The 24,307-nt window shown below is 47.5% G+C and overlaps 1 protein-coding gene across 1 annotated transcript in view; it reads right to left on the bottom strand.

The window, feature by feature from the left end:
* Positions 1 to 24,307, bottom strand: part of SLC13A4 (solute carrier family 13 member 4) — a 44,241-nt gene that overhangs the window by 17,493 nt on the left and 2,441 nt on the right. The window contains exons 3-8 of the mRNA XM_079151102.1: positions 20,733 to 20,861; positions 7,648 to 7,784; positions 5,343 to 5,515; positions 4,878 to 4,929; positions 2,381 to 2,420; positions 1,612 to 1,689 (exon numbers count right to left, since the gene is read on the bottom strand). Of these exons, the coding sequence (XP_079007228.1) occupies positions 1,612 to 1,689; positions 2,381 to 2,420; positions 4,878 to 4,929; positions 5,343 to 5,515; positions 7,648 to 7,784; positions 20,733 to 20,861 (609 nt within the window). The remainder of the gene's footprint in view (positions 1 to 1,611; positions 1,690 to 2,380; positions 2,421 to 4,877; positions 4,930 to 5,342; positions 5,516 to 7,647; positions 7,785 to 20,732; positions 20,862 to 24,307) is intronic.

Genomic DNA, 24,307 nt, shown 5'->3' with positions numbered 1-24,307 from the left:
CTGCACCAGCTTGGGCTGCCTAGCACACGAAGCCTGAAAGGCAAGAGGCACCTGGTGCAGCAGAAAGGTTTTGAGCTTCAGAATCAGAAAGATGAATCCCACTTTCTATCATTTACCAACCTGGACATGCCTCTGGGTTGCAGTTCCCTCTTTGGTAAAATGGGGAAAGTCATATTTTCTCTGCCATGTTGTTGCAAGGAGTAAATGAAGTAATATATATATAAAGCACTTGGCTCACTCCCTGGCAGTTAATGAATGGTTAGCTATTATGATTCTTTGTTGTTAATGTCATGAATACTGACAGCACGTGCTTTTTTCTTTTTTCCACTTGAACTTCAGTACGCTGGTTGCTCTCCACTTTGTGTTGGAACCAGCAGAAGATGGAATTAGGGTGAAGGTCCTGATGAAAACCTAGCTCCCCGGGGACAAGGGTCCCCGTGTGTGAGTCTTCCCTGTCTGCCTCACTCTTTCCTCTCTGCCTTCTCCTCCCACCTTGCACATAAGCCTCAGCCTTGCCCTGGTCCTCTCAGGCTCTGCTTGGTCCAGATGAGGGCTTTTCAGGTCACAGAGGTGATCTCTTGTTTCAAGTGGACTAAAGAAGTGAGAGTCCCCTCCCCACCCCAGATCTGGTCACCCTCACTGATTCTTCATGAGATTGAGAAGCCTGGTGCAAATGTCAGCAGGTCAGGTTATAAGAAAACCAGGGGGAAAGAGGCCACCTTGCCATGTTTCTCATGGCCCTTAATCATTGTCCCCTCCTCCGACCAGGCCACAGACTGGGCCCTTCCACACCTCTGAAAGACCCACTGATTATCAGAGTTGGAAGAGCCCATATAGATTCTCTAGCCCAGGGGTTTCCTATGATGCTTTCTTCCAATGAAATCTTACACAGAAACCCAATGTATCAAACATAAAAGTAGCATTTCATTGGCATAGATGGATTTTGTAACAGGGACACCTGGATTTGAATGGAGATGCTGCTCTCACAAGCTCTTGGGCCTTGGGTTATGATTTCATCACTCTGCCTCATTTGCAAAAACATGGAGTTCAAAGTAACTGCCTCCTTGAGCGAAGACTGGGGAGAAAATGCTTGTCACATAATCAGTACATCATAAATGGTGGCAGATATTTATGATGATAATGGATGTTAACCAATCAAGACTGTTTTCATGAACACAAAAAATGTGAAATCAAAGGTTGTAAGTGCCTGCAGCCATTTTTTTTTTTTTTTTACCAGTTTTAACATTCATTTGGTTTCTACATTTCGTTTGTGGTATAGTATCAGGAAGCCCTCATTTGTGCAGCAAAGCAGATGCTTTGGTATCTCAAGATACTAAAATAAAGTATTTGCAGTGTTCCTGAAGCACCTTTGAGGAGTATTTTGAGCGCCTCTGTCTAGACCAACCCTCGGCATTTGCAGTTGGAGAGACTGGGCCCAGGTGGTGGGAGGCCTTGATAAAGCCACGTGGGCTAGGTGCTTCACGGTCACGGTGCACACAGGCCAGATGTAGGTGACAGCTCACCAGCCTGAAGCCCTCACAATGCCAGAACAAGTGCCCCTGGGGAGCACCAGACATTGCGGGTAGGAAATAGAAGATGGGATTCTGTTACCTGGGATGGCTGCTTCTTGTCTTGGTGTTGGTTTGCTGTTCTGATGGGGTTGGTGATTGTGGGCACACCATTCAGATTCTGTTGAGACAAAAGCCATCACACTATTAGGAAGAGGATGTGGTGAGGACATGGGAAGAGGGCATGCACCTGACCAGCTTCACAGGGCCCCACGTGAAGAGGCCTTCACAACCTGGCAAACATGGCTGTGTCCTTCAGGAGAGCCTGACTTTCTGGGACTTCATTAGCTAATGAAGAACTTTTTATTGTTTGTTAAAAGAAAGAAAATGATTTAAATCCCACCTCAAGAAGTCCACAATTTTATTGGCCATTTACACTCCTTGTAAAGAGACTTAAAACTGGCTTTGCGGGTGGGGGATGAGTTTGAACTGCAGTGTGCAGGTAAGCGCTGCTCTCCCCTATAAATGTACCCCTTTATGTAATCAGATATTATAACTGGAACCCCCTCAGAGGAATCTTAACCTTATCTTTGGCTCTTGAAATCTGGGTGATTGACTCTTGGATTTCAGTGAAAAAGGTTAAATTGTATTTTATTTGGCTAAACCCAGTACTCAGGGCTGGGGTTTGGAACTATCCAGGCCTTTGCCACGAGCTTGATGGCCCTTATATCCAACCTGTGTGACCACTTTTCTGTCCTTACATCCCTGGAGGCTGCTGTGATACAGGATAAGCTGACAGGTGTCTTGATGCCTAAGTTACCTTGAGGGACTGTCAAGTGACATCAAAGCACAGAAAAAACACAAGGCCATACCTTGTTCTGCATCAGGGAAGCGAAGTCTGCAGCTGATGTGCTGGAACAAAGCAAAGGAAATGGTAACCGTAGTGGGCCAGATTTTGTGACACTGGAGTTCTCTTCCCCACGTCAAGGTTTGATGTAAGGGACGTGGCTCTGGACTCCATTTTTCTAGCCTACAGAGTTTTCTACCCTAATCCTCCTTGCCTTCTATAATGCTATAGGGGGTACTGAAAAGATTCATGGAGCCAGGGACTTGCTTCCTTCAGAGGGCAGAAGCTGCATGCTTCCTTTGGAGCAATGCTAACACTAGTAATATCATCGAACATGGAGTGCTTGTTAGGTGCCGAGCACTTAACTGCAGACATGATTCCTTGTGACATCATTAGTCCTCACAACAGATCCTTGGCACAGGTGTCACTCCTGCATTCACATCATTACTTAGCAGCGGGATGCTGGTGGTGTAAGGACAGGCGCCTCTTCCTGTCTCACAGGGGGCCTGAGTCCTGCCCATGTCCTTGTGGCTGACTTGAGAAAGGCCACTATCTACAAGGAGAGACTTGTGTAGCATGTTCATCTGAGGTGACAGGAGCTGGGAGGGCCTGGCTGTATCCAGGGAAAAGCAAGTGAGAATGAAAAGAAGGGGAGGGATTTCTGGTCAACAGCTGCACACGCCGAGCCCCGCAGGCAAGCTGTGGATCTGCCAACCTCTGCCTGAAGACAGAGGAAGGAGAGAAGTATCCATTACTGACCGGGTACTCGACGAGTGTCTCCAGCGTGTGAGGACAGCAGGTGCCACCAGCTCACCCTCTGTGAAGCCAGATGAGGGCACTGGGCACACCCGTGCAGGACACGGTGTCCTGCACCACCACCTGCTCCAGGCTCTCGCAGGGAAGAGAGGAGGCGAGGAAGGTTTGGAGTGAAGCCTTCTTTGCAAAACATGCCTTTGTGTCTCCCTCCCTTCTCCCTAAACTGGCTGACAAGGGCCAGCAAGGACCTCCTTAGACCACAGGGGGCGGGGCGTTGGCCATGAGAGCAGAGAGCCAAACAGCCTTGGCACCCACAGCACAGAGCATGCTGGGAGAGGTCCAGGGACGACTCGGGCTTTCACTTTGGAGTCTGGGGACCCAGTTTTAAGTGGAAGGAGCAAAGGCAGAAAGTCAGTGCAAAAGGGCAGAGAGGCCGGAGTGAGGAGAAAGCACCCACGCCTACCAGAGCAGCCTGAGCTTTGCGTTCAGCAGGCAGTGCTGCTGCGGAACCCTTTGGGAGTGGGGACACATGGAAGGAAGGTGGGCAGGAGCCGGCTGGAAAAGGCAGAGGCAGCCCAAGGACCAAAGTGCTGTGGGGAAGTGGGTGAGCCAAGGAGATGGGGAGTGGTCACTCCGCGCCTCAAGGGGATGCTCTACGCACCCTGAAGGTAGGAGCCCCACAGGGCAAGAGGCAGGTCTGGATCTCAGAAAGGCCATCCACCCCAACGGCCCTGGCTGCAGCCCTGACCTTTGTGCCTGCATCCTCCAGCCTCTGCCCCAGCCCTGGAGAAGTCAGAAGCAGCAGTGACGGGTGGCAGGGGAGAAGGAGGAGGAGGAGGAGAGGAGAAGGTCAGCTCCCGCCCCGACTGGCTTTCAGCTCTTCTGCAGGCCTGGGCTGCAAGGGGTGGGGAGAGCTGTGGACCAGAGACTGCAATTTTGATAAGAATCTGGACTAGACTGTGAATATCTGGATATGAGATCATTGTATCTAAAGTTATGGGACTTGCCTGAAGTACCAGGTGAACAGTGGGGGAGAGGGGGCAGCAAGGCAATGGGTTACGATTGAAGGCAGTGGAGGAGAAAAACAAAGCCATTTTCTGGTGGCATCCTCTGTCATCTATCCCATTATGCTAATTCCACTCCATGTGGGTTTTTGATTTTTTTATGAAAAGAGAAATTATAAAGCCCAGCTCCATTACAAATCCAGATTTTTATATTGTAATATTTGTCACAGAATACCTGGAAGATGACATTTTCATATAAAATCTCCAAAAGAAATACACTGTTAGTGGATAGACCTCCCATAAATGTTTGACTCAATTTTTCCTTTCCCAGATTTTCCTTTCTACCATTACAGAGCTCTGTCACCAACTGGCCCCTAATTCCCTGTCACCTAAGTTTTCTCTGTCATTTGTAAGAACAAATTTACTAAGAGCATATCTAACATTTATAAAATACTCTGTGATTCTCCAAGAACTTATTCTTCTAAGAGAACATCAATTTAGATGAAGTTGTATCTGGTGGCTTGACTGACAGTTCTTTATCCACTCAGATTCAGTATTAGTCTTTCTATTTCTTCTCCATGACTACAGTATTCTGGGGCTAAGGGAATGGCACTAAGGATCCTGGCAAGTGGCTCTGAGGGATGGAGACAGGATGGTGAACTTGGCCCACATATCTAAAAGAGTCGCTTATGGTCACATCTTTCCTGACCTCTCCAACTGGCCCTGCAAGGCTCTGTCTGGGAAGAAGACATTCGTACTCACTCTTCATTGACAAAGATGAGTTCCAGAGATGGTTGGCTATTTACATCGAGACCTACAAAGAAATGGGAGACGTGAGATGAGGGTGCTGGAGCTAACACCGGGGTGGAAGAGCACCCAGGGATCAGGGCAGGGGCGGGGGGGGGTTCTGGGTGCCGATTCCCTTTCTCTCTGCTCTGAAGGTAGAGTGGCGCTCACAGACTGACAAGGCCCTGCGCTCAGTAGTAACTCTTGAGTGTCTTGGGAGAGGGAACAGAAGGGGTGCCCGTAAGTGGAGGAGGAAGGAAGAGCTGGGGTGCGGATCAGGGAAGCTCCAGGTTACAGGAGCTGGTGTGGGAAAGAGGAAAAGCGAAGATGAGGGGCTCAGGGGACAGGCACCAAGCTGGCAGTGTCACAAGAGAAGACTGGCAGGACACCCAGGGAGGAGGTTGGGGGAGCAGGGAGGAGATGAACTCCCGCAAACTGTACTGATGGGCTCGGCCTCTTCGGCGCTGGAGTCGCCGGCCACGAGCTGCTCCTCCTCGGCACTGACCAGCTCCTGCAGCACGGCCTCCACGATGGGCATCACCATGGCGGTGGTGGAGGTGTTGGAGAGCCACATGGACAGCAGCGTGGTGCAGCACATGAAGCAGAGCAGCAGCCTGGAAGGCAGGGTGGCCGGCGGGGCATTGGCAGAATGCCCATGTCCCCGGGGCCAATGGTGGACCCTGCAGAACACTCTCGGGGGCTCCTACCTACCTGATGGTGTGTGTCTAGAGATCTGCAGCTGGCCTTCACCCACCAAGCCATTCAGCCTTGTACTTCCGTTGCTTGGCACTGAGTGAGCATTGATTTCAATATTTGACACAAGAATGAATCACACTTTGTGGGCTAGTGACCGTAGCCAAGAAAAAGTCCTTACTTAAGCAAAGAAGAGCTTTGGTAGAAGGATCACAGGGTGTGGACTTACTGATTGCTCTTCTCTCTGTGTGGATATTACGTGCTGCTTGGCAATGTGTTTCCTGGGTATAAGGGAATTCTTGTTTTGTTCCTGGTGGTGTTGGGGATTGAACCCAGGGGTATTTTACCACTGAGCTGTACCCCCAAGCCTTTATATTTTGAAACAGTGTCTCGATAAATTGCCAAGGCTGGCCTTGAATTTGGGATTCTCCTGCCTCAGTCACCTGAGTTGCTGGGGTTACAGGTGGGTACCCGGCAAGGGAATTCTTTTTCTGCCCTGTAGCCAGCAATTCTGAGCACCATTATATTCCCTACTTTGCAGCCAAGTCACCATAGTTGTTAGCGAGCAAATAGAGATTAACGTTAGGGGCTCACAGTCTGCCCATTACACACCCCACTGCCAACATGCTAAAAGCATGGCCCCCAAGTCACAGCAGTGTCCCGTACCACTGTGTGCACGCACTCTTTCATCTGGTATCTAAAGGAGTCAACACTTGTAGGAAAACACTAAGATAACCTTCAAATGCTTTCTCTTTGACTTTGAAACATTGTGCAATGTGCCTGCAAAGACCTGCCACCCAAAAAACCACCTGTGTTTGTGATGTTAGGTGGAATCATTATTTTTTTTTTTTATTTTTTGTGATGCTGGGGATCAAACCCAGGGTCTTGTGCTTACAAGGCAAGCACTCTACCAACTGAGCTACTTCCCAGCCCTAGTGGAATCACTGACTTCACACAATTTCAGGACAGTACGCTTGCCATGTGGGTTATGGCCAAGCAGGGCCTTGTCCTGAAGGTGCCCTGTTTGGGCTGACGGCAGTGTGAGTTTGTCTGTCCATTGCGTGCCCTGGCACCGGGGTGGTGACTGAGCAGGGTGGAAATGTGCTAGGTGACGAGGTATACAGGAAGAGCGGAAACGCAAGTGGATGAAAAGTTTTGAAGATAGAACACAGAGGTTTCCAAAAGGCATAGAGTCCTGACACGACGTGGGAAAACAGTGCCATGTGCCTAGGAGATGGAATGTGGGGACGAGATGATTGCTGGGGACTTGACAACCTAGGAGACAGGAGCATATGTGGAGGCAAAACCTGTATGTGTCTAAGGGCTGATTTTGAAAAGTAATACCATAATGATTTATTTCCACACCAGCTCCCAAAGGAGTCGCGCAGCTTTCATGAAACGTAGAAGCTGTGAAGCAGAAGAGGCAAGAAGGACCGTCCCAGGAACGCGCCCAGGGCCGCAGGAGGGAGAATTCCACAAAGCACTGACCGTGACCTTCCCACCAATCCCCGCCCCGTGCCCGCCTGGGCCAATCTCTACCGCCTGGCCTTCTTGACAGGGTGGAAAGAGGAAGCAGCTGCGAGCGTCCTCAAAGGCAACCTGTGGGTGCTCTGAGCTGCCACAAAAACTCTGGGGGTCGGATGGAAGAATACATCTACATTCCCTTAAATGGCAGAGCGGGCACCCCCTGCCTCGTCCAGCCTGCTCCCTGCCAGACACGAGAAGGCTGGAAAACAATTTCTGCCGCCCCCATGTTACCTAATGAGCCCCTTACATGTTTTAACCCGCTGTCTCCGCAGTCTAGGTTCTCAGGTAAATTCTTTGGGTTCTGCTGAGGATGGCACCAGGGTCACTGATTCAAATCTATATTCCACAGTCACCAGAACTCCCACTGGAGGGGGAGGTGGGAGCCCACAACTCTAGTGCTACCCACCCCCACGAACAGGACAACAGGCTAAAGTGGTGTGTGTGCTCCCCCCCGCCCCCCCCACCCCCCGCCTGAAGACACACTGGGTGCACTACGGCCTGCTGTCTCACTGGGCGCACGACTTACATGCCTGGCTTGGCTCCAGCCATCAAGACCATGCGCAGGGCGATTCTCTTGTGCAGGTTCCACTTCTCCACAGCGGCCGCCACGCAGATGACACCCACCAGCAGCAGCGTGGTGTTCTTGAAGTACTCGGCTGCCACCTGCGGGGAGGCCCGGGCAGGTCAGCTACTCCCCCTGACCCAGGGCCTGGCTGGCTGGGAGAATGGGTGGTGTCCAAACTCCTTCCTAGGCAGAGGCTGGTGAAGAGCATTATCCAATGGAGGGAGCATTCTTAAAATCGCTTTCCTCGTGGTGCCGGGTTGGAACCCAGGGCCTTGTGCATGCTGGGCAAGCGTGCTACCGCCGAGCTACACCTCCAGCAAAGAGAGCCCATTGGTTCAGAATCGTGTCTGCCCAGCGCCCTCCACGGCAGGCTCTGCGTGAGCACTTCACAAAGGTGACTTCGCTTCACCCGCCCCATGAACCCACGGGTAGACATTCTCCACTTTTTAAAACATAATATTTGTATTTGAATTTGATAGGAATATGATTTTAAAGAATAAACACATGCATAATTTTATATTGCTCTTTAAAAATTATTAAAATACCCTAAGGCTTATATCCAAATCTTGTGTTTTAATGTTTTCAGAAACATTGAGAAAATTATTTTCTTACTTACAGGAAAACGAGTACATGCTCAGTATGGAAAACTTCAAAATATAGAAAATTATTCTGCTTTTGTTAATACCTTAGTAATTTCCCCTCAATCCTTTTTTCCCTATGGCTATGTAGATACATAAATGGATTTTCACATTAGGTAGGAGTTTATATGTTGCCTTTTTTCCCATTTAACATCATACCCTGATCATTTTCTCTATTTTTTTCTGATCATTTTCATATACCACATAAATTTATTGGAAAAGTTCATTTTAATGGCAACATAATGTATCACAGAATTTATTTGGTCATTTTCCTTTTGTTGAATATTTAGATTGATTTTTTTTTCTTTTGTGCTTCTACAAATGGAGCAGTACTGCTCGCTTCTACAAATGCCCAGTACTGCCCCCCACAAAACAAACAAGAAGTTTCACATGTTTTGGGTTCATGGACCAAATCTCATATGAGTCCCTCACTTGGAACATTCTGTTTTTGCCTCTGGCTGTACATTCTCATCAGACTTCAAAGCCCAGTTCAGGCCCATTGCCCTCGAGAAAACCTTCCTGTGGCTCTAGCTTCTGACTCCAGAATGTTCCCTGTGGACACTTAATTCTACACACCACTTGGGGCAATGTTTGAGTTGTTGCTCTGTGCTTGTTCTATTGTTTGTTCACTTTTAAAAATTTTTTTTATTTCTTACCTTTCAACTCAATTTTGCGCTAATGGCCAAGGACCTTCCTTTATCTCTTAACACCCAATATCCAAAAACAGGTGCTCAATAACTATTTCACATACAGGAGAATTGCTCCTAGCTGGAAGAAACCTGACGGAAACTGAGAGGGAAAGATACAGAAAAGTTTAACTTCTAATTTAAAACCCCTCTTAAAAGGAGAAAACAAAAATTTTAATTGCAGGAAAGATAAAAATGGAACAAAAGAAGGAAACTAAATATAGTAACATATGTGATGTGTCAGTAAAGTAACCAACATTTGCATAATCAAACTAGTGTTAAGTAATCATATAGTGATTACTGAATTTACAAAAACCGGGATGTAACTATATTGGGGGGTGGGGGAGGGGCAGCAGAGGATGTAAAGGAACAAAATTGTCATTTGCTCGCACATGAAGTCAACTGATAATGTTTATAAATGTCTCAAGAACTAATGCAACAATAGCATATAGGAAAATGGAGCTTAATGGTGGAGGAGCAGGTGACAAAGGTACAAGATCCTCCGTCTGAGGGCGGATGAAGTGGGGAGGGGTGGAGGCTGTTTATTATTCAGCTTTTAAGCTTTGTACATGTAACACCTTGATAACATTCAAGCCATCGGAGAGTCAGGCTGCTCCACTTCTCCCTCTTTCATTGGACCCATGGAAACTTTGTTGCCTTTGGTTGATGAGATCTGTGCAAAGGGAACATCTGCCCTCTTTGCCACCATTTCCTGGGAGAGGAGTTTTCTGCTCTGGCAAGCCTAGTTCTTGTCCCCAAGCCCATTCCTCAGCTGACTAGGGTGGCTGAAGCTCCCGAGAGCAGAGAAGGTGCCTACTCTGGGCATCCTGTGCGTGACTGGAGCCCAGGGCTCTTGGAGAGGGGCAGTGCCATGGGGGACGATGCTGCCTCCTAGCGGGACGTGGGAGCGCAGCTGGGACCCGGGGCTTGTGGCTGGAAGTCCAGGACCTTCTCCACACGGGTTTCCCTCAGGTTTACAGGCGGCAGCTCTGGACCAATAGGGCTTTATTCTCTGTCTACAGAGGCGCCACCCGACTGTAGTTCTTGGAGATGGTCCCCCCACCAGCCACGGGATGTGTGTCCGCTGCGAAACTACTGAAGAGCTAGAACCTCTTTGGCACGTGTCATCCCAGGACACCGGTTTGTCTGTGATGACCTTTTAGGAGGCTCAGTGCCTGACAGCAGGTGTGGCTCTTTCCTGTGAGTTCTGCCGGAAGGCAAAGGAGAAACCAACAGGTGGAGCGCTCAGGCCAGGCATCGTGCAGTTGACACTCACTTTCTCCTTTGAGCTCTACTATGGCCCCATGAGGTTGGTGTCCCCCTTACAGATAAGGAAGCTCAGAGAGGTTAAGGAACATTTCCAAGGTCACAGTGCAGGGGTGGAGGCAGGATATCAATCCAGGTCTGTCTGAATCCAAAGCCTACCAGACAATACGCCAGGTGGGCCAACTGGAAACCATTGGGACTAGAATTTTCTTGATCTCCAGGCTGCATTGGCACATATTTCTTATCTTCAACCATAATTGCCATCCTGAGGCTGGCCCTAAATGCCCAGGGCCAGCTTCAGTGAGATATTGGTTGTGTGCTGTCTTGTCATTGGGTGGGTGTGAGAGTCTATTCACATGTCCTTCCTGCCTCTTGTAAGTGTTATCGTGTGCTTGGGAAATGCAGCCTGGGGCTCAGGTAGCAGAGTCAAGTGGGAAGAGCAAGGACTCTAGAGCCAGCCAAGTCTCGGCTGTGTGACCCTAAGCATGTTATTCAACTTCTCTGGGCTTCATTTTTCTTATTTAGAAAAGGAAAAGGTTATGGGAGGCCCTACCTAGTAAGGTTGTCACAAAGATTAAAATGACCCAGCTAGCATGGCCTGCCGTGTAGACAGCCAGGATTCCTAGGGACTCTTCCTATTATTAAATGCTCCACACAAAGGCTGACTTGGTCTGAGGCCATTAGCACACAGTGGGCTCAGAGCAAAGCCACAGGGCTACCTTTTTGCTTTTATAAATTAAAATCCCGCTCAGTGGTGTTGTTTGTTAGTTTTCTAGCTCACTGATTTTTTCTTTCACGATAAAATCTTGCTTATTCAGAACCCCCCAGAGAACACTAACATCCCAGGATGGTTGAGGATTATCTTAATCATTTTCTGAAATGTGCTGCCTCCTTCCTGCCTTTATTAACAGAGCCTGTGCGCTCTCCAGCCTCTTGCCAGCCCTCCGGGATGGCACCCTGAGCTGGCAGCTCCGTGCTCCTGAGCTTTCACTGAGCTACCTGTCCAGGTGCTGCCATGCCAAGCTCTGCATCTGCATTTTATGCTTTTTTTTTTTTTTTTTTTTTTGTCTTATTCTTAGGTGGCCACAGCTGTTGACAGGGTCCTTGCTGTTAGCAGCCCTTTCCTCGCTTCTAATATCCATAATCAATATTCTGTGGCTCAGAAGCCAGATAGCAGAGCATGTCTGAGTCGCCTGTGAAGAGGAATTGGATTCTGAAGGGGTGCCCTCCCAGGAAGAAAGTGCACGTGTTTTGTGACATTAGTGTTTGCACGTTGGTTGCTTTTCCTGCCTTTCTTCTCTGTGGTTCTCTCAATGTGCCGGATCACTGAACTTGGAGAGGACAGGTGTACTGGGACTGTGTTTTATAAAAGATGGGTTCACGGAGGCCACCTGGAAAAGGTGTGGCAGAGTAGAGCAGCAAGGCGCTGGAGCCTGGGAGTAGGAGCATGGCGTCCCCACTGAGGAGTTGTAGGCCACTGGACAAGCTAGTGAACTCGGTAGCCTGTCCCGCCAGCCTTATAAGGGCCAGTGGCAATGCCACACAGTTCATTTAATCTGTCATGACATGGGCCTTAAGTAAGAAAGTGCAGGTGGCTTCTTAGAACAGTGCTCGGTGCATCGGAAGTAAATGATACCATTAAGGAAGTAAAAAGGCCAGAGCTGTAGGCTGAGGCTGGGGTTAGCGATCAGCTCTGGCAGCATGAGCTAATGCAGGGAATGAGAGAAGGACACGACGTCGGAGGGAACGAGGCAGACCTAAGAGACAAAGATTCCTCCAAGTTTTCTTAAGCAAAGACTGACAGCTTCAAAAGAGCTTTCTGACTTCGCCTATATGTAGGTAACGAGGACAGAATGCTGGTGAATGTAGTCTACTAACTAACGAGTCCTGTGTTAGGGAATTACAGGTAACATTGGTTAGTGATGAACTTTCAAAAAACCTTATTTTCCTTGGGCACGGTATTATTTATTTCTGTCTAGATACAGAAATCTCCCTTCAAGTGAAGTTCTGTTTTCTGTGGTTTTAGTTACCCAAGGCCAACTCGGAAGAGAAAATATTAAACGAAAAATTCCAGAAACAAATAATTCATAAGTTTAAATGGCATGTTATTCTCAGTAGCATAATGAAATCTCTTGGGACATAGATGAATCATTCCCTTGCCCAGCATATCCACTGTGTATACACTACCCTCCCATTAGTCATTTAGTAGCCATCTCAGTTTGAAATTCACTGTCATAGTATCACAGTGTTTGTGTTCATGTAACCCTTATTTTACCTCATAATGGCTCCAACACACAACAGTAGTGATGCAAAGGACAGATTAACTTTGGTCTTATATGATGATCGTTGCTGACTCTTTGCGGTACAAAATCCGTGGATATTTGTCACCGCTTGCAGCAACAACTTGCACGGGTCTTATGGGTGGTGGAGTGGAAACTGAGGCACTTCTATCTTTCTCTTTAGTGCACTGCTTTCTTGCTTGTTTGTTTATACAGGATAGAGGAAATGAGGTTTACTTGCTTTGAGAGGAGAGAGAGAGAGACTTTGCTTAAGAGAGACTTTGAGAGAAGGACAGGCTTTGCTTAGAGCTTAGAGGAAGAGAGACTTGCTACACCTGCTAGCTGCCGCCGCTTTTCCCTACTAGCTGCTGCTATGTGTGTTTTTCCCTCTAGTTGCTGTGCCGCCTCCCTCTGCTTCCTTTCTTCTGGCTGCTGTTGCATGTGTCCCTACTAGCTGCTGCGTGTGTCTTCTTCTACTGCTTTTCTGCTAATGGCTGCTGTGTCTCTGTCTTGCTCCGCCTAAGCTTATATCACCTCCAGGAGGCGGAGAGCAGGGTCACGCCTCTTACGCAAAGATCAGGCATAATTAGGAGTGCTTGAGAACACATGTGCATACATTGTGTGCGTGGACGATAAAATCACCTGAGTGTGCTTATGTCAATTAACCTCCTCGATGCCGATGTGATCAACATGGCACAGCCCCCAACAGATGATACTGCAGGGCACATTGGAAGAAACTATATATATAGGGTTCTGTACTACTGGTGGTTTCAGGTCTCCACTGGACAGCCTAGAACATACCTCCCCATAGATAAGGGAGCATGTTACATTTTTTATCTTCTAAAGGAGTTTTGAAAATGGGAGGCAGGTTGGGCACAGTGGTACACCTGTAATCCCAGTGGCTTGGGAGGCTGAGGCAGAAGGATCATGAGTTCAAAGCCAGCCTCAGCAACTTAGGCCCTAAGCAACATAGTGAGACCCTGTTTCAAAATAAAAAATAAAAAGGACTGAGGATGTGGCTCACTGGTTACTGCCTCTGGGTTCAATCTCTGATATCCCTCAAAATGAAAATAAAAATAAAATGAAATAAAACAGGAGACAGAATTTGTGACTCTATTCCTAAAAGTTTGAGAACGGAAATCTAGATGTTTACCTCAGCTCACTGTTTTTTCACTGATTGTCTGATTCATTCTCCTTGGGACATCCCCCAGAGCTGAGACAGAGACAGACCAATTCTTCCCAGTTGGCACTTTCATACTCAGAATAGTCTGAAATTGTCACAAATCCCCAAGGGGTAGGAATTTCTATTACTCTCATTTTTCAGATGAGTAAGCAGCAGTGAGTTGAGCTGTAGAACTTGCTCGAGACTAGTCAGGGACATTGCTGGATTTGAACCTGGTTCTATCCTGCTGCAAACATGGATCCTGACCTTCCCTGCATTTCCGCCATACTTACTCACAGTGGCTGTGGGACTCTCTCTCCCTACTCTGAGCCAGAGAGCAGCATGTTGTGTGTACATGACTATGTCTACTCTCCTGACACAGGCATTTGGTGGTATTGGACTGTATCAGAAATGCTGCAAATTGCCCACACTTGTAATCCCAGTGGCTTGGAAGGCTGAGGCAAGTTCAAGACCAGCCTCAACAACTTAGCAAGGCCCAAAGCAACTGAGGGAGACCCTGTCTCAAAATAAAAGGGCTGGGGATGTGGCTCAGTGGTTAAGCCCCTTTGGGTTTGATCTCTGGTTTAAAACAAAGCGAAGCAAAACAAAACAAAACAAAACAAAAAAAAAAAACGGAAAAGAAAAGAAAGGCAGTGAATTGTGGACACCCTCTTCAAAGGGTGGAGTGTCTTGGGCCTCAGGAGCCTCATAGTGGTCTCTGCAACAGACTTGGTTTCAAGCTCTTTTGGTTCATCTGAACAATTGTGTGGTGAAACCTTCTAGACCCCAGGAGTGAGGGGCAGTAGTGAAAGGCTGGGCCAGCTCCCTCTCAGCTCTGGGCCCAGGGACCCCATTGCCGCACTCTAGTTAGTGCCTAAGCAGTGTCCTGAAGCCAGGCTTCTCTGCCTCTCTGCCTCTCCCTGGGGGCAGGCATGCCTGCTGTTTCTGCTGGGATGTGCCAGCCTGGGCTCAGACACCCTTCCCATCACCTAACTTGCATTGGCAAGAAGGGAGGTTCAGGGGCTGCTGCGGGGGAGGAAGAGTCCAAGGAGCTGGCTCTCTAGGCCCCCATTCCCAAACCGAGTAAGACTTTTCCTTCCATCTGTTTTATATGTTGAGTCTCCTAAGATTTGAATTAAAGTGTTGCTTATAAGTCTTTGCAAACCATACTTTAGAGACTCTAAAGCAGAGAGAACCAGATGGGTGGCCACCTGATCCAGAAGCCATATAGCCTCTGCATGGCCAGAGACACTGGTTCACACCTGCCACTCTGCCCCAGTTTCTTCTCCGGATGAACTGCCCAGATGTGGGGAGGCTGAGGCAGGAGCTGGGCTCTGAGCCCAGGGGTGAAGGTCTGGTCTGCTAATGGCTTGGAGGAAGTTTTCTCCCATGGAAACATAGACTTGGTCTCGAAAGATGGCAAGGACTGTAGGTTCCTACTTAAGGCCACAGGCATGCAGCTAACTGTAGGGCTATGAGCAGACGGCGGAGGATGATGGGCAGGCTGGGCTCATGCACAGCCTACATATCCAAAAGGCCTGCATGCGAGAGAAGGATCGGCCTTCATGGGGAGTAGAGGCCAGAAAGGCAGGGTCCAGAGTGGAGTATGAAAAGCCTCCAAGTTTAAACAAATAGAGAAAGCTAGGGTCTGGGCAATGGGTGGGCATCTAGTGGGTTAGGAAGATCAGGGGCGGATTCATGACATCAGAGTCCTACATCACTTGACTACAGCAGAATTTGCTATCCAGCAGGAGCTGCTTCTGTTCATCTCTTTTCCTGGCAGGAGCTAGAAGCTGACCCAGAGGCTTGCAGTGTAGGGCCACTGATGTAGCTGGTGGGCAGAGGGGAGAGAGAGAGAGAGAGAGAGAGAGAGAGAGAGAGAGAGAGAGAGAGAGAGAGAGGGGTAGCGTTGAGGAAGGGCTAGAGAGAGAGAGCACAAAAATTTACCACCAGAAGTAGTTCCTGACCTTGGTTTCCTGAAGCCCCTGTGTTCAAACTGTGCTTCTCACCCCTACCCCTACCCCAAGCCTTAGGGTGCCCATTTATAGGCTCTTCTCCCACAGACTATAAATCTTAGCTAACTACATTGACATGGGTGTTGTGCCAGGTTTTCAACATTGGGAGCAACACATTTAGAGGATTGCGAGGCAGATATAATGATAATAATAAAAGTCACAAGGAGTCAAAACAAAAAACCAAACATAAACAAATCTAAAATCCAGGACCAAGTTCTGTGTAGCAGAGGGAAGTAGTGCTGGATGCTCACACAAAGATCACAGAATCCTAAAGTCAAAGGGACATAGGGTTCAACCCATCTGCCAAGGCTCAAAGTCCATCTGTAGTGTTCCTGATGTGGTCATTTGGCTCCAATTTTCAGGGTCAAGAATATGAGGATCAAACATGGTAACTAACCCATTCCAGAGTTTATCCTTATCCAGAGTGGAGAGCACTCTGGGTAAGGCACTTTGACTCATTGAGCCTAGTGATGAGCCACGGAAGCCACAACTCATATCCCTCCAAAGTCTTCTCTTCATTCCTCAGGGACTCAGGTTCCAGATTTTTTTTACCTCCTGGCCAACCACTTCTGGATGGGCTCTTTGTCCAGAATTTGATGATCTGGACACATTATTTGTTAATGCAACACGAGATTTTGGTATTTATTGCCCAGGGGTCAAGATTGCAAATTTTGGAGTCAAACAGTCCTGAATATAAGTTTTGGCTCCACTACTTAGTAGCTGTGTAACCTTGGTAAGATACTTACCTTCTCTGAACTTCAGTCTCCTCCTCCATAAAATGAGGATAAAAATAATAACTCCTTCACAGAAGATTAAATGATACTGTGCATGTAAATGACAACCCATAGCGACTGGCATATGGCAAATGCTGGAAGTTTTGGCAGCAACATCATACTGATAGATGACTCACACTAAGCCTGTACTCAGCTAAAAGCCAAAGACCTTTTCACATCAACTGCTAACATTTATCCTTATTAAACTTCATTTTGTCAGTTTCAGCACATTGTATCATCCAGTCAACATCGACTCTGTCACCATACCTCAGTCACCCCCATCCCGCTGAGTCATCTGTCAATCCTATAATGTGCCTTTAAAAATTTCATCTCAGCTCTCTCTCTGGTCTGATGCCAACACGCCACTCAAGATCCTCTAGTTCAGCTGTTTATCACTCAGACTTTTCAGCTCTGCAATCTTCTAGCCCACACTGCCTCCCTTGAGTGAGGACCATGCCCCACCCCACCACCAAGGAATTTTGAAGCCTCCAAGAAAAAAGGGAATTTATATTCAACTACTTCATTTTAAAAGATGGGAAATTATAAAAGCTTATAGAAAGATTATACTCAAAAAGTGGTCAACTCAAAGTAAGGGCAGTTGAGAGTGTAACTACTGTGGAGTCTTGTGCATTTTCCCCATGTGGCCTATGCTTTCTCTCTGCTAGAATACAAATTTCTGAAGGTCAGGAAGGTCATTTCACATCTCCTCTTAGCACCTGAAATCTGTTGAAAGAAGGTACTTTAAGCTTTGCACATGACTCTTAATACCTGCTGGTTGACAAGTCATTACCCTAAAAAGTAATCACTTATATGTACTGGTGATGGTTAATTCTATGTGCCAACTTGGATGGGCTAGGGGGTGCCCAGGTGAAACAGAGATTCTGTATGTACGGGTGTTTCTGGGTGAGACTGGAATTTGAATCTGTGGACTCAGCAAAAAGCAGACGGCTGTCCTCAGTGTGGATGGGCCTCATCCAATCCACTGAGGTGCAAGGAGCAGGAATTTGCCCGCTTTTCCCAACTTCACTACTTAAGCTGGGACATCTGGTCTCATTTTCTGCTCTTGGACTGGGATTTATGACATCAGCTCCCCAGGTTCTCAGGCCTTCAGTCCCACAATGACACCATGGGCTCTCCTGGGTGTCCAGCTTGCAGATGGCAGATCATGGGGTTTCTCAACCTCCACAATCGAGTAAGCCAATTCCTCATGATAACTCTGTCTCTAGTGCTATCCTCATCTGTATTTATCCCGCATCCTGGTTGGTTCTGTTTCTCTGGAGAACTGTGACTAATACTGCCCATGTCCAGCTTCAGATGGAGGGAACATCAGAAGGGCCAGAAATGAACTTGAAAAGTGCAGAAATTATGTTTTATTCATTTTTGTCACTCTCAGGGTCCCATCCCATCCCATATCACACGTGGCAGATACAAGACTCAGGAAATACTTTCCAGAATGTTGAGTGAATAACACGAGGGCAAGAGCCACAGTCCCTGAGCCATACTGAGCCTGTTCACGTGGATTCACTAGAGATAACACTACTTACACAATCAAGAAATGCTGTGCTCAGGAACCGTGGGTGGAGGGCCCGGCGGGATGGAGCTGGGCTGCGTACAGGCTGTCAGACATTATAAATCCTAGGGCGGGGTGGGGGGCTGTCTGTAAATCTTGGTGGAGAGAGTGCATGTCTATCAAAAGTTTATATCTGAATGTCTGATGTGGACCATCTAAATGTTAAAACGTCAAATAGGCTCAAAAGGAAGAGATCAATACTGAGGTCTTTGGAAAGTCTTTACCAAAGAGAGTAATTGAGGAGGATTTGAAAAGCTGAAGGAACTGGAGAGAACTTGCCAAGGTGGACAAATGGCCCGAGTCGTGGCAGGGGCTGGTAAGCGGGACGCACAGACCATGTGGGGGCTCACGGTGTTTCCCCAGGAGCCAGGGCACGTGCTGGTGTGGTTGGGGAGCAGGTACTTTCCCTCTGCAGTAAACTGGCCCACTCAGGGCTCTTGCCCGTGTCCTCTAACTTATTGGCATTTACCTCTAATCTGAGCTAAGAAGGTCAGTTAAACAGACTGTATTTGGACTAAGCTGCTCCCTCTAGCCCAACCGCTAAATATCATTGCTAGTCAAAGTCATTCATATCAAACAGATGGATTAGGATTTTTTTTTTACTTCAAATGATAAAACAGGCCCTCTTGCTCCTCCAGTGCCCAGCATAGCAATACCTAATCCCTCCAGACACTCTTTCTATTCTCTGTACAGGTTCCTGTTAACCCCACCAATTGCTGCCCCCACAGACTCTGTCCTTTTGCCCTTCTGACTGTGCAGAGGGTGACCCTGGGATAGCTATTGCCTACCAACGTCACATTGCCAAGGGCTGATAGGGTCAGAGGGGATTCCCACTATGGGCAGCCCTTGGAGAAACAAAGACGTTGTCTACTTTAAGGCCAAGGCCTACTGTTGGCTTTTGGGCTGGCTGGAGAGAAAGACAAAGATTAATTCTCTTAATGAACAGTCATCCCAGTTTAGAATGTTACTTGGGATTCAAGTCTTTCTAAACTTCACTTTTTCCCCTCTACCCTCTTCTTTCCCCACCTACCCCACTTGAGGTTTTGGTTTCACAGCTTAAAGAGAAACCTGCAGAACAAGTTTGTACACTTCTCTTAAGATAAGTCATGTTTAAGGTCGATTATTCTTTGGGGCATGCACAGAAACCCATCTTCCCTATTCTTTTTTTCTACAAAAGAAGGAGAAAAATTGAAGTGACTGGTGATACTGGTTAGGGACTAGCTTTAAATGAGTCCCCAGGATGCTGGGGTTGTACATTCCAGAGACAAAGGCACTGCTGCTTAGAAAGCCTGAAGGAAAAAATAAGAGAAGAAGACAGAAAAGAAAACAAAACCCAAGGTCAAAGCAAACAATAACCGGTCAGTTGAGTTCACCTAATAGAAATACAGAGCATTCATTTGCACTCACCTAATTCTATCTGAGACTTTCGAGAAAGTTCTGTTAACCAGGTTAAGACATCCCATAATCCCAGCATCATTTGTCCTCTCTCAAATCACAGAGACTGAGAGACCCACTGCTCTTTGTAGTAACTCCATGGACTGATAACACCATGGAGTCACACAGTACTTTAAGGAATGTCTTATGATACAGCGAACTTTCAAATCTAATAGGTAAGGGTTTGAATCAAATTATGCTACTTCCTACTTTGCAATTTGGGGTAAGTGTCTTAACTCCCTGAGCCTCTTTCCTACACATAGACTGAAAATATTAACATCTACCTTGTAGAGACCCCGGGAGTGCATTCCATAATGACCACAACACTGCTAGAATATCACTGAATTCTCTTAGCAATTCAAACCTTAGCTCCCTGTCCTCTCCCTGCTCTGCCTCGGCCTCACCTTATTCTCACCTCTTCATCAGAAACTCTAAGTAGAGACCAGGGGCCATAATGAGACAGTCCAAATGGAACCAGATGTTCCTGAATGAGGGCCAGCGTCTGCTTTGCTCCTATTCTGGCTGTTCCCTTCTTCCTTCTTTGGGGTAGGTGTCAATGTTTGCCCTGACATTTGGCTACAACCTGAGCTTGATATTGATCACTTCTGTTTGAAATTTTGAGAACGCCACAGAAAGTGAACAGAGGGGCAGACTCTAGGTAGAGAGTGGGCAAAGAAAATCCACACAGTACTCTGGAGTTGGGGAGGAAGGAACAGAATTTTTTCTGGTTTTGAGAGCATAGTTGGGACTCGGGGAATCATGGTAAGTCTCTGTGTCAGCGTGGAAGCACTGATGAAGCACCTACTTTCTATGGGCTCAGCTTTCTAAACGAGATACACAACGGGGGGAGGGGCTGATTCCTGCCTTTGTGTGCAGACAGTAAAAATGGACACCAAGAGGCTGAAAAAGATGAGTCACAGATGACGTACAGTCCCCAACACACAGTTCCTAAAAGGTTTCAAATTGAAGAAGCAATTGGATGTGTTTAATCAAGGTATACTTCCTGGAAGAGGCAAGTTTTGAGCCAGTTTGGGAGGCAAGGGTGGGCTTGCAGGTGGGGAATTCAGGCTCTGGAACAGCAGGTGCAAAGGCAGCATTCAGGGATGGTTCCAGAGGGCAAGAAAGTCCTTCCTCAAGAGCTCTGTGAGTCTCCTTTTCCCTGGAGCCCTCCCACACCAGCCCAGTAGGACCCAAGCAGAGGGCTGGATCGCAAGTGGTCTAACCTCGCTGGATCGGAGAACTCCGAAGAACGGGTAGAGGAAGGCAGGCACTAAGGCTGCAGCTCCAAGAGGCACCGCCTCGGATACCCAGTACACAGCGGTCACGATCAGGACGTAAGCACACGCAGCCTCCTGGGAGGGGAAGAAGAGGTGGTCAGTCGCAGGGACGGTCACTGCCCCCAAGAATCTGAATGAGACCCAGGGCTGAGGCAGTCGGCACCTGGACTCCCCCACGGGCACCAGGATTCAGCCCTGGGAGGCGCAAAGCTGGATTTGGCAGGGGAGTGTGGCCGACGTGAGGGGACCCATCCTTATGGGTAAGTTATGGCTGCTTCGTTGGAGGACCCATGCCTGACATGTGGTTAGCAAAATGGGCTCAGGACTGTTGAAAGATCACACAGCTCTGCTGGTTCATGAAGCTGTAGAGGGTAGGGGCTGAAATTAGGCTCAGCATCCACACCCACGGTCATAACGCTGTCAAGGTAGAGTTTGAAGACTTAACTTGTGCTGGGACCTAACCTACTGGGGTCAAGTTGGTCAAATACTAGAGATTGTTGGGTGGTCAACGATGGGGTCAATACGTGTGATTGGTTTCCATGTGAACTCTGAGGCCACAGCCTAGTTCACAGGTGTAAGAGATTGGGGATGTGGCAGGGTGGTGAGGGCACTTGGAATGTGCCTGACTAAAGAGAAGCGGACCATAAGATGTGAGATTTACAAGGAATCCACCGGCTGGCTTCCATGCTGTGCTCTTGTAGCCCTGGAAACCGGGGATGTGTCTCAGAAATAGCCCAGGGGGACCAGCAAGGACTTGAATCCAGACCCCCTTCTCCAGCCTCACCTGGCTATAGTGACCCTGCTTTTATTTGATTTATATGTTGGCATAACATGTAAAATTTTATTTGAAAACTTTTTTGCTGTAAAGATGAATAAATGAAATTAAATCTCCCTACTCCAGACTATTTGCCAAAACAGGTCAATTCAGTAGTAAAGTTTTTTGTTCTTTTTTTTTCTTAATGGATGGGGTCTTGGTCTGCTGGCCAGGCTGGTCTCAAACTCCTGAGCTCAAGCCATCCCACCCCTCAGCCTTCTGAGTAACAGGGATCAGAGCTATGCACTACCACACCCATCTTAGGGGCAAATTTTAATCCAATAAATTGTTAGGCAGGAACTGGTTGACTCTTTTCCCATTCAGTGCTCGATCTGGGGTTTTCTGGTAGTGTACTAGTAAGGAGTGGGTGGACTTCTTCAGGGCCTCTTGGAAGAGTTGCTGAGGAGCCAAAGGGAGCAAACAGGGAGGGCAGGGCCAGCAGCAATCCCAAGAACAGACTCTCATTTTGGACCAGGAAGAACAAACAACTCCTAACTCAAACTTCCTCAAAGTTGGGCTCTAATGACCTTTGGGACTGGACAATTCTTTGTGTTCTGTGCAGCATAAGATGTTGAGCAGCATCTCTGGTCTCTACCCACTACCCCCCCAGTAGCATCTCCCTAGTTGTGGCAATCGAAGATGGTGCTCATTGCTCTCAGAATGGCTCTAGCTCCCTCATGGAAGCATCTTCCCACAAAGGAAACAGAGGCCCATCCAGCTGCAAGGAGAGGTGGGGACATTTATCATCAGTCTTTCCTCAAACCCACTCACTTTGCCACTGTGCAACCATGGGGGGCACAGGGTAAATACGTACAGCATTTGTATCAAATCCCAGCCCTCCTTAACCTTGGCCTCTAGTAATGCTGATTGTCTGGAGAGGCACTAATGGAGGTGTGGAGGAGGGCTGTGGCTTGGTAATGATAACATTTTCAGGCTGCGAGACTCAGAGGCCATTGTAGAGAAAATCCAAGTTGGCGGTGGATTTCTCAATTTTCACATAGTTCTAAACCATCTGGACTCAAGTCTGACCTGCTGTTCCAGGAACCTGACAAATCTTGCTCTGTTTATTGCTCCTTGAATTTAGAACAAGTTCTCCAAGCTTTTGCATGAAAGGTACAAAAGGTCCCTGTAATCAGTGAGTGTTGGGGGGGAGAGATTAACTGGTTTGGTTGGGCAGGACCCTTGCTCCCTCCTGAGAAGCAGGGATTAGGGGGTTGACTTGGGAGATGGGAACTGGGCCCACTGGTTGTTGACTGGAGCTCCTACTGAGATTTCCTCTGGGGTCAAAAGATCAGAGAGAAGATAAAACTTTTGGAAGTGCTGATAAGACAACAGAATAGATGGGGTGTGGGTGGCTCCATTTGGATAAGAATGCAAATTAGAGAAATACCCTCTTTATTGAAGACATAAAACTACCTAAAGGAGTTCAAAGCTCACTCAGTTCTGCTCATTCTCATCTTTTCTTTTCTAGGAAAGACAGAATGACAGGTCTTAATTCCAGGTGAAGATAAAGGAGCAGAATGTCTGTCCTTTCCTGGGAAGTCCTTATCTTTATCCTTGCAGGGTCATAAGTTAAGGGAGGAGGAAAGAGAGAGAGAGAGAGAGAGAGAGAGAGAGAGAGAGAGAGAGAGAGAGAGAGAGAGAGAGAGAGAGGGAGAGAGAGAGAGAGAGAGGAAAAAGAACGAGGAGGAGGAGGAAGGAGAGGAAGACTTTCTTCAACCATGCACCTTTTGATTTGAATTAGGAGGATTTGGGCAGGCTCAGATAAACTCTCCAGTCTTTCTACTTCTCTCTCTATTTTTTTTTTTTTTTTTTTTTTTTTTGGTACTGGGGGAATTGAACCCAGGGGCACTTAACTACTGAGCCACATCCTCAGCTCTTTTTAAAATATTTTATCTAGAGGCAGGGTCACGCTGAGCTGCTTAGAGCCTCGCTAAGTTGCCGAGGGTGACTTTGGACTCATGATCCTGAGGCCAGCCCAGTACAAGCAAATCCAGCCAGGAGTTTTAAGGATGAGATATCAGAATCTGAAAGTTGGATGGGTATGAGACATAGTCAGTATAGCAAATATCATTAGGATTTGGAGCAGGAGGAAGCCATCCTCACCCATCAGGATTAAGGACATTTTTATCTGGATTTTCCTTAGAGCAGAAGAATGGGAAAAAAAAAAATACTTTTGAGGGTCTTTTCATATATTCCCCACTTAGGTCACCCACAGAATCTACATCCTTGTCCTTTTTACCTCTGTCAGTCTTCTCAAAAGTCAGTTGGTGAGCCTGGATTCACACAACCCAAAATACTCTGCAAAGTTCCATTCTAGAAGTCTGGTGTCCCTGTATCTGGCCCCTGTCTGGCAGGTGGCTCATTAATATTGGCTGGATTGGACTGCTCTGTTAGCTGACAGGTCTCTCTTATCTTACTAGGGAGAACACGCTGGACCCCCAGATCCCTTTTCAATGCCAGTGGCTGACAGGAATATGGGAGTTGGTGGGTTTTTAGGGAATGTCTTTAAGGGACAGTGCTATTTTGCTCCATTTTTTTTTTTTTTTTTAAAGGAGAGAGTTCAAAATTGACATTTCTCCATGTAGAATGTTCCCTGCCTTGCTACTTATGAACTCAAGCTTGGATCTGCTCCTTTTCCACCCCTGGATGAGTCTTGAAGTCATTTGCTGTTATGAATGATTAATAGACCCTTGCAAAATTTAGC

This window comes from Sciurus vulgaris, assembly GCF_902686455.1.
Source record: "Sciurus vulgaris genome assembly, chromosome: 8".
Classification (NCBI taxonomy): domain Eukaryota; kingdom Metazoa; phylum Chordata; class Mammalia; order Rodentia; family Sciuridae; genus Sciurus; species Sciurus vulgaris.
This window is presented reverse-complemented; position numbering and strand designations above follow the sequence as displayed.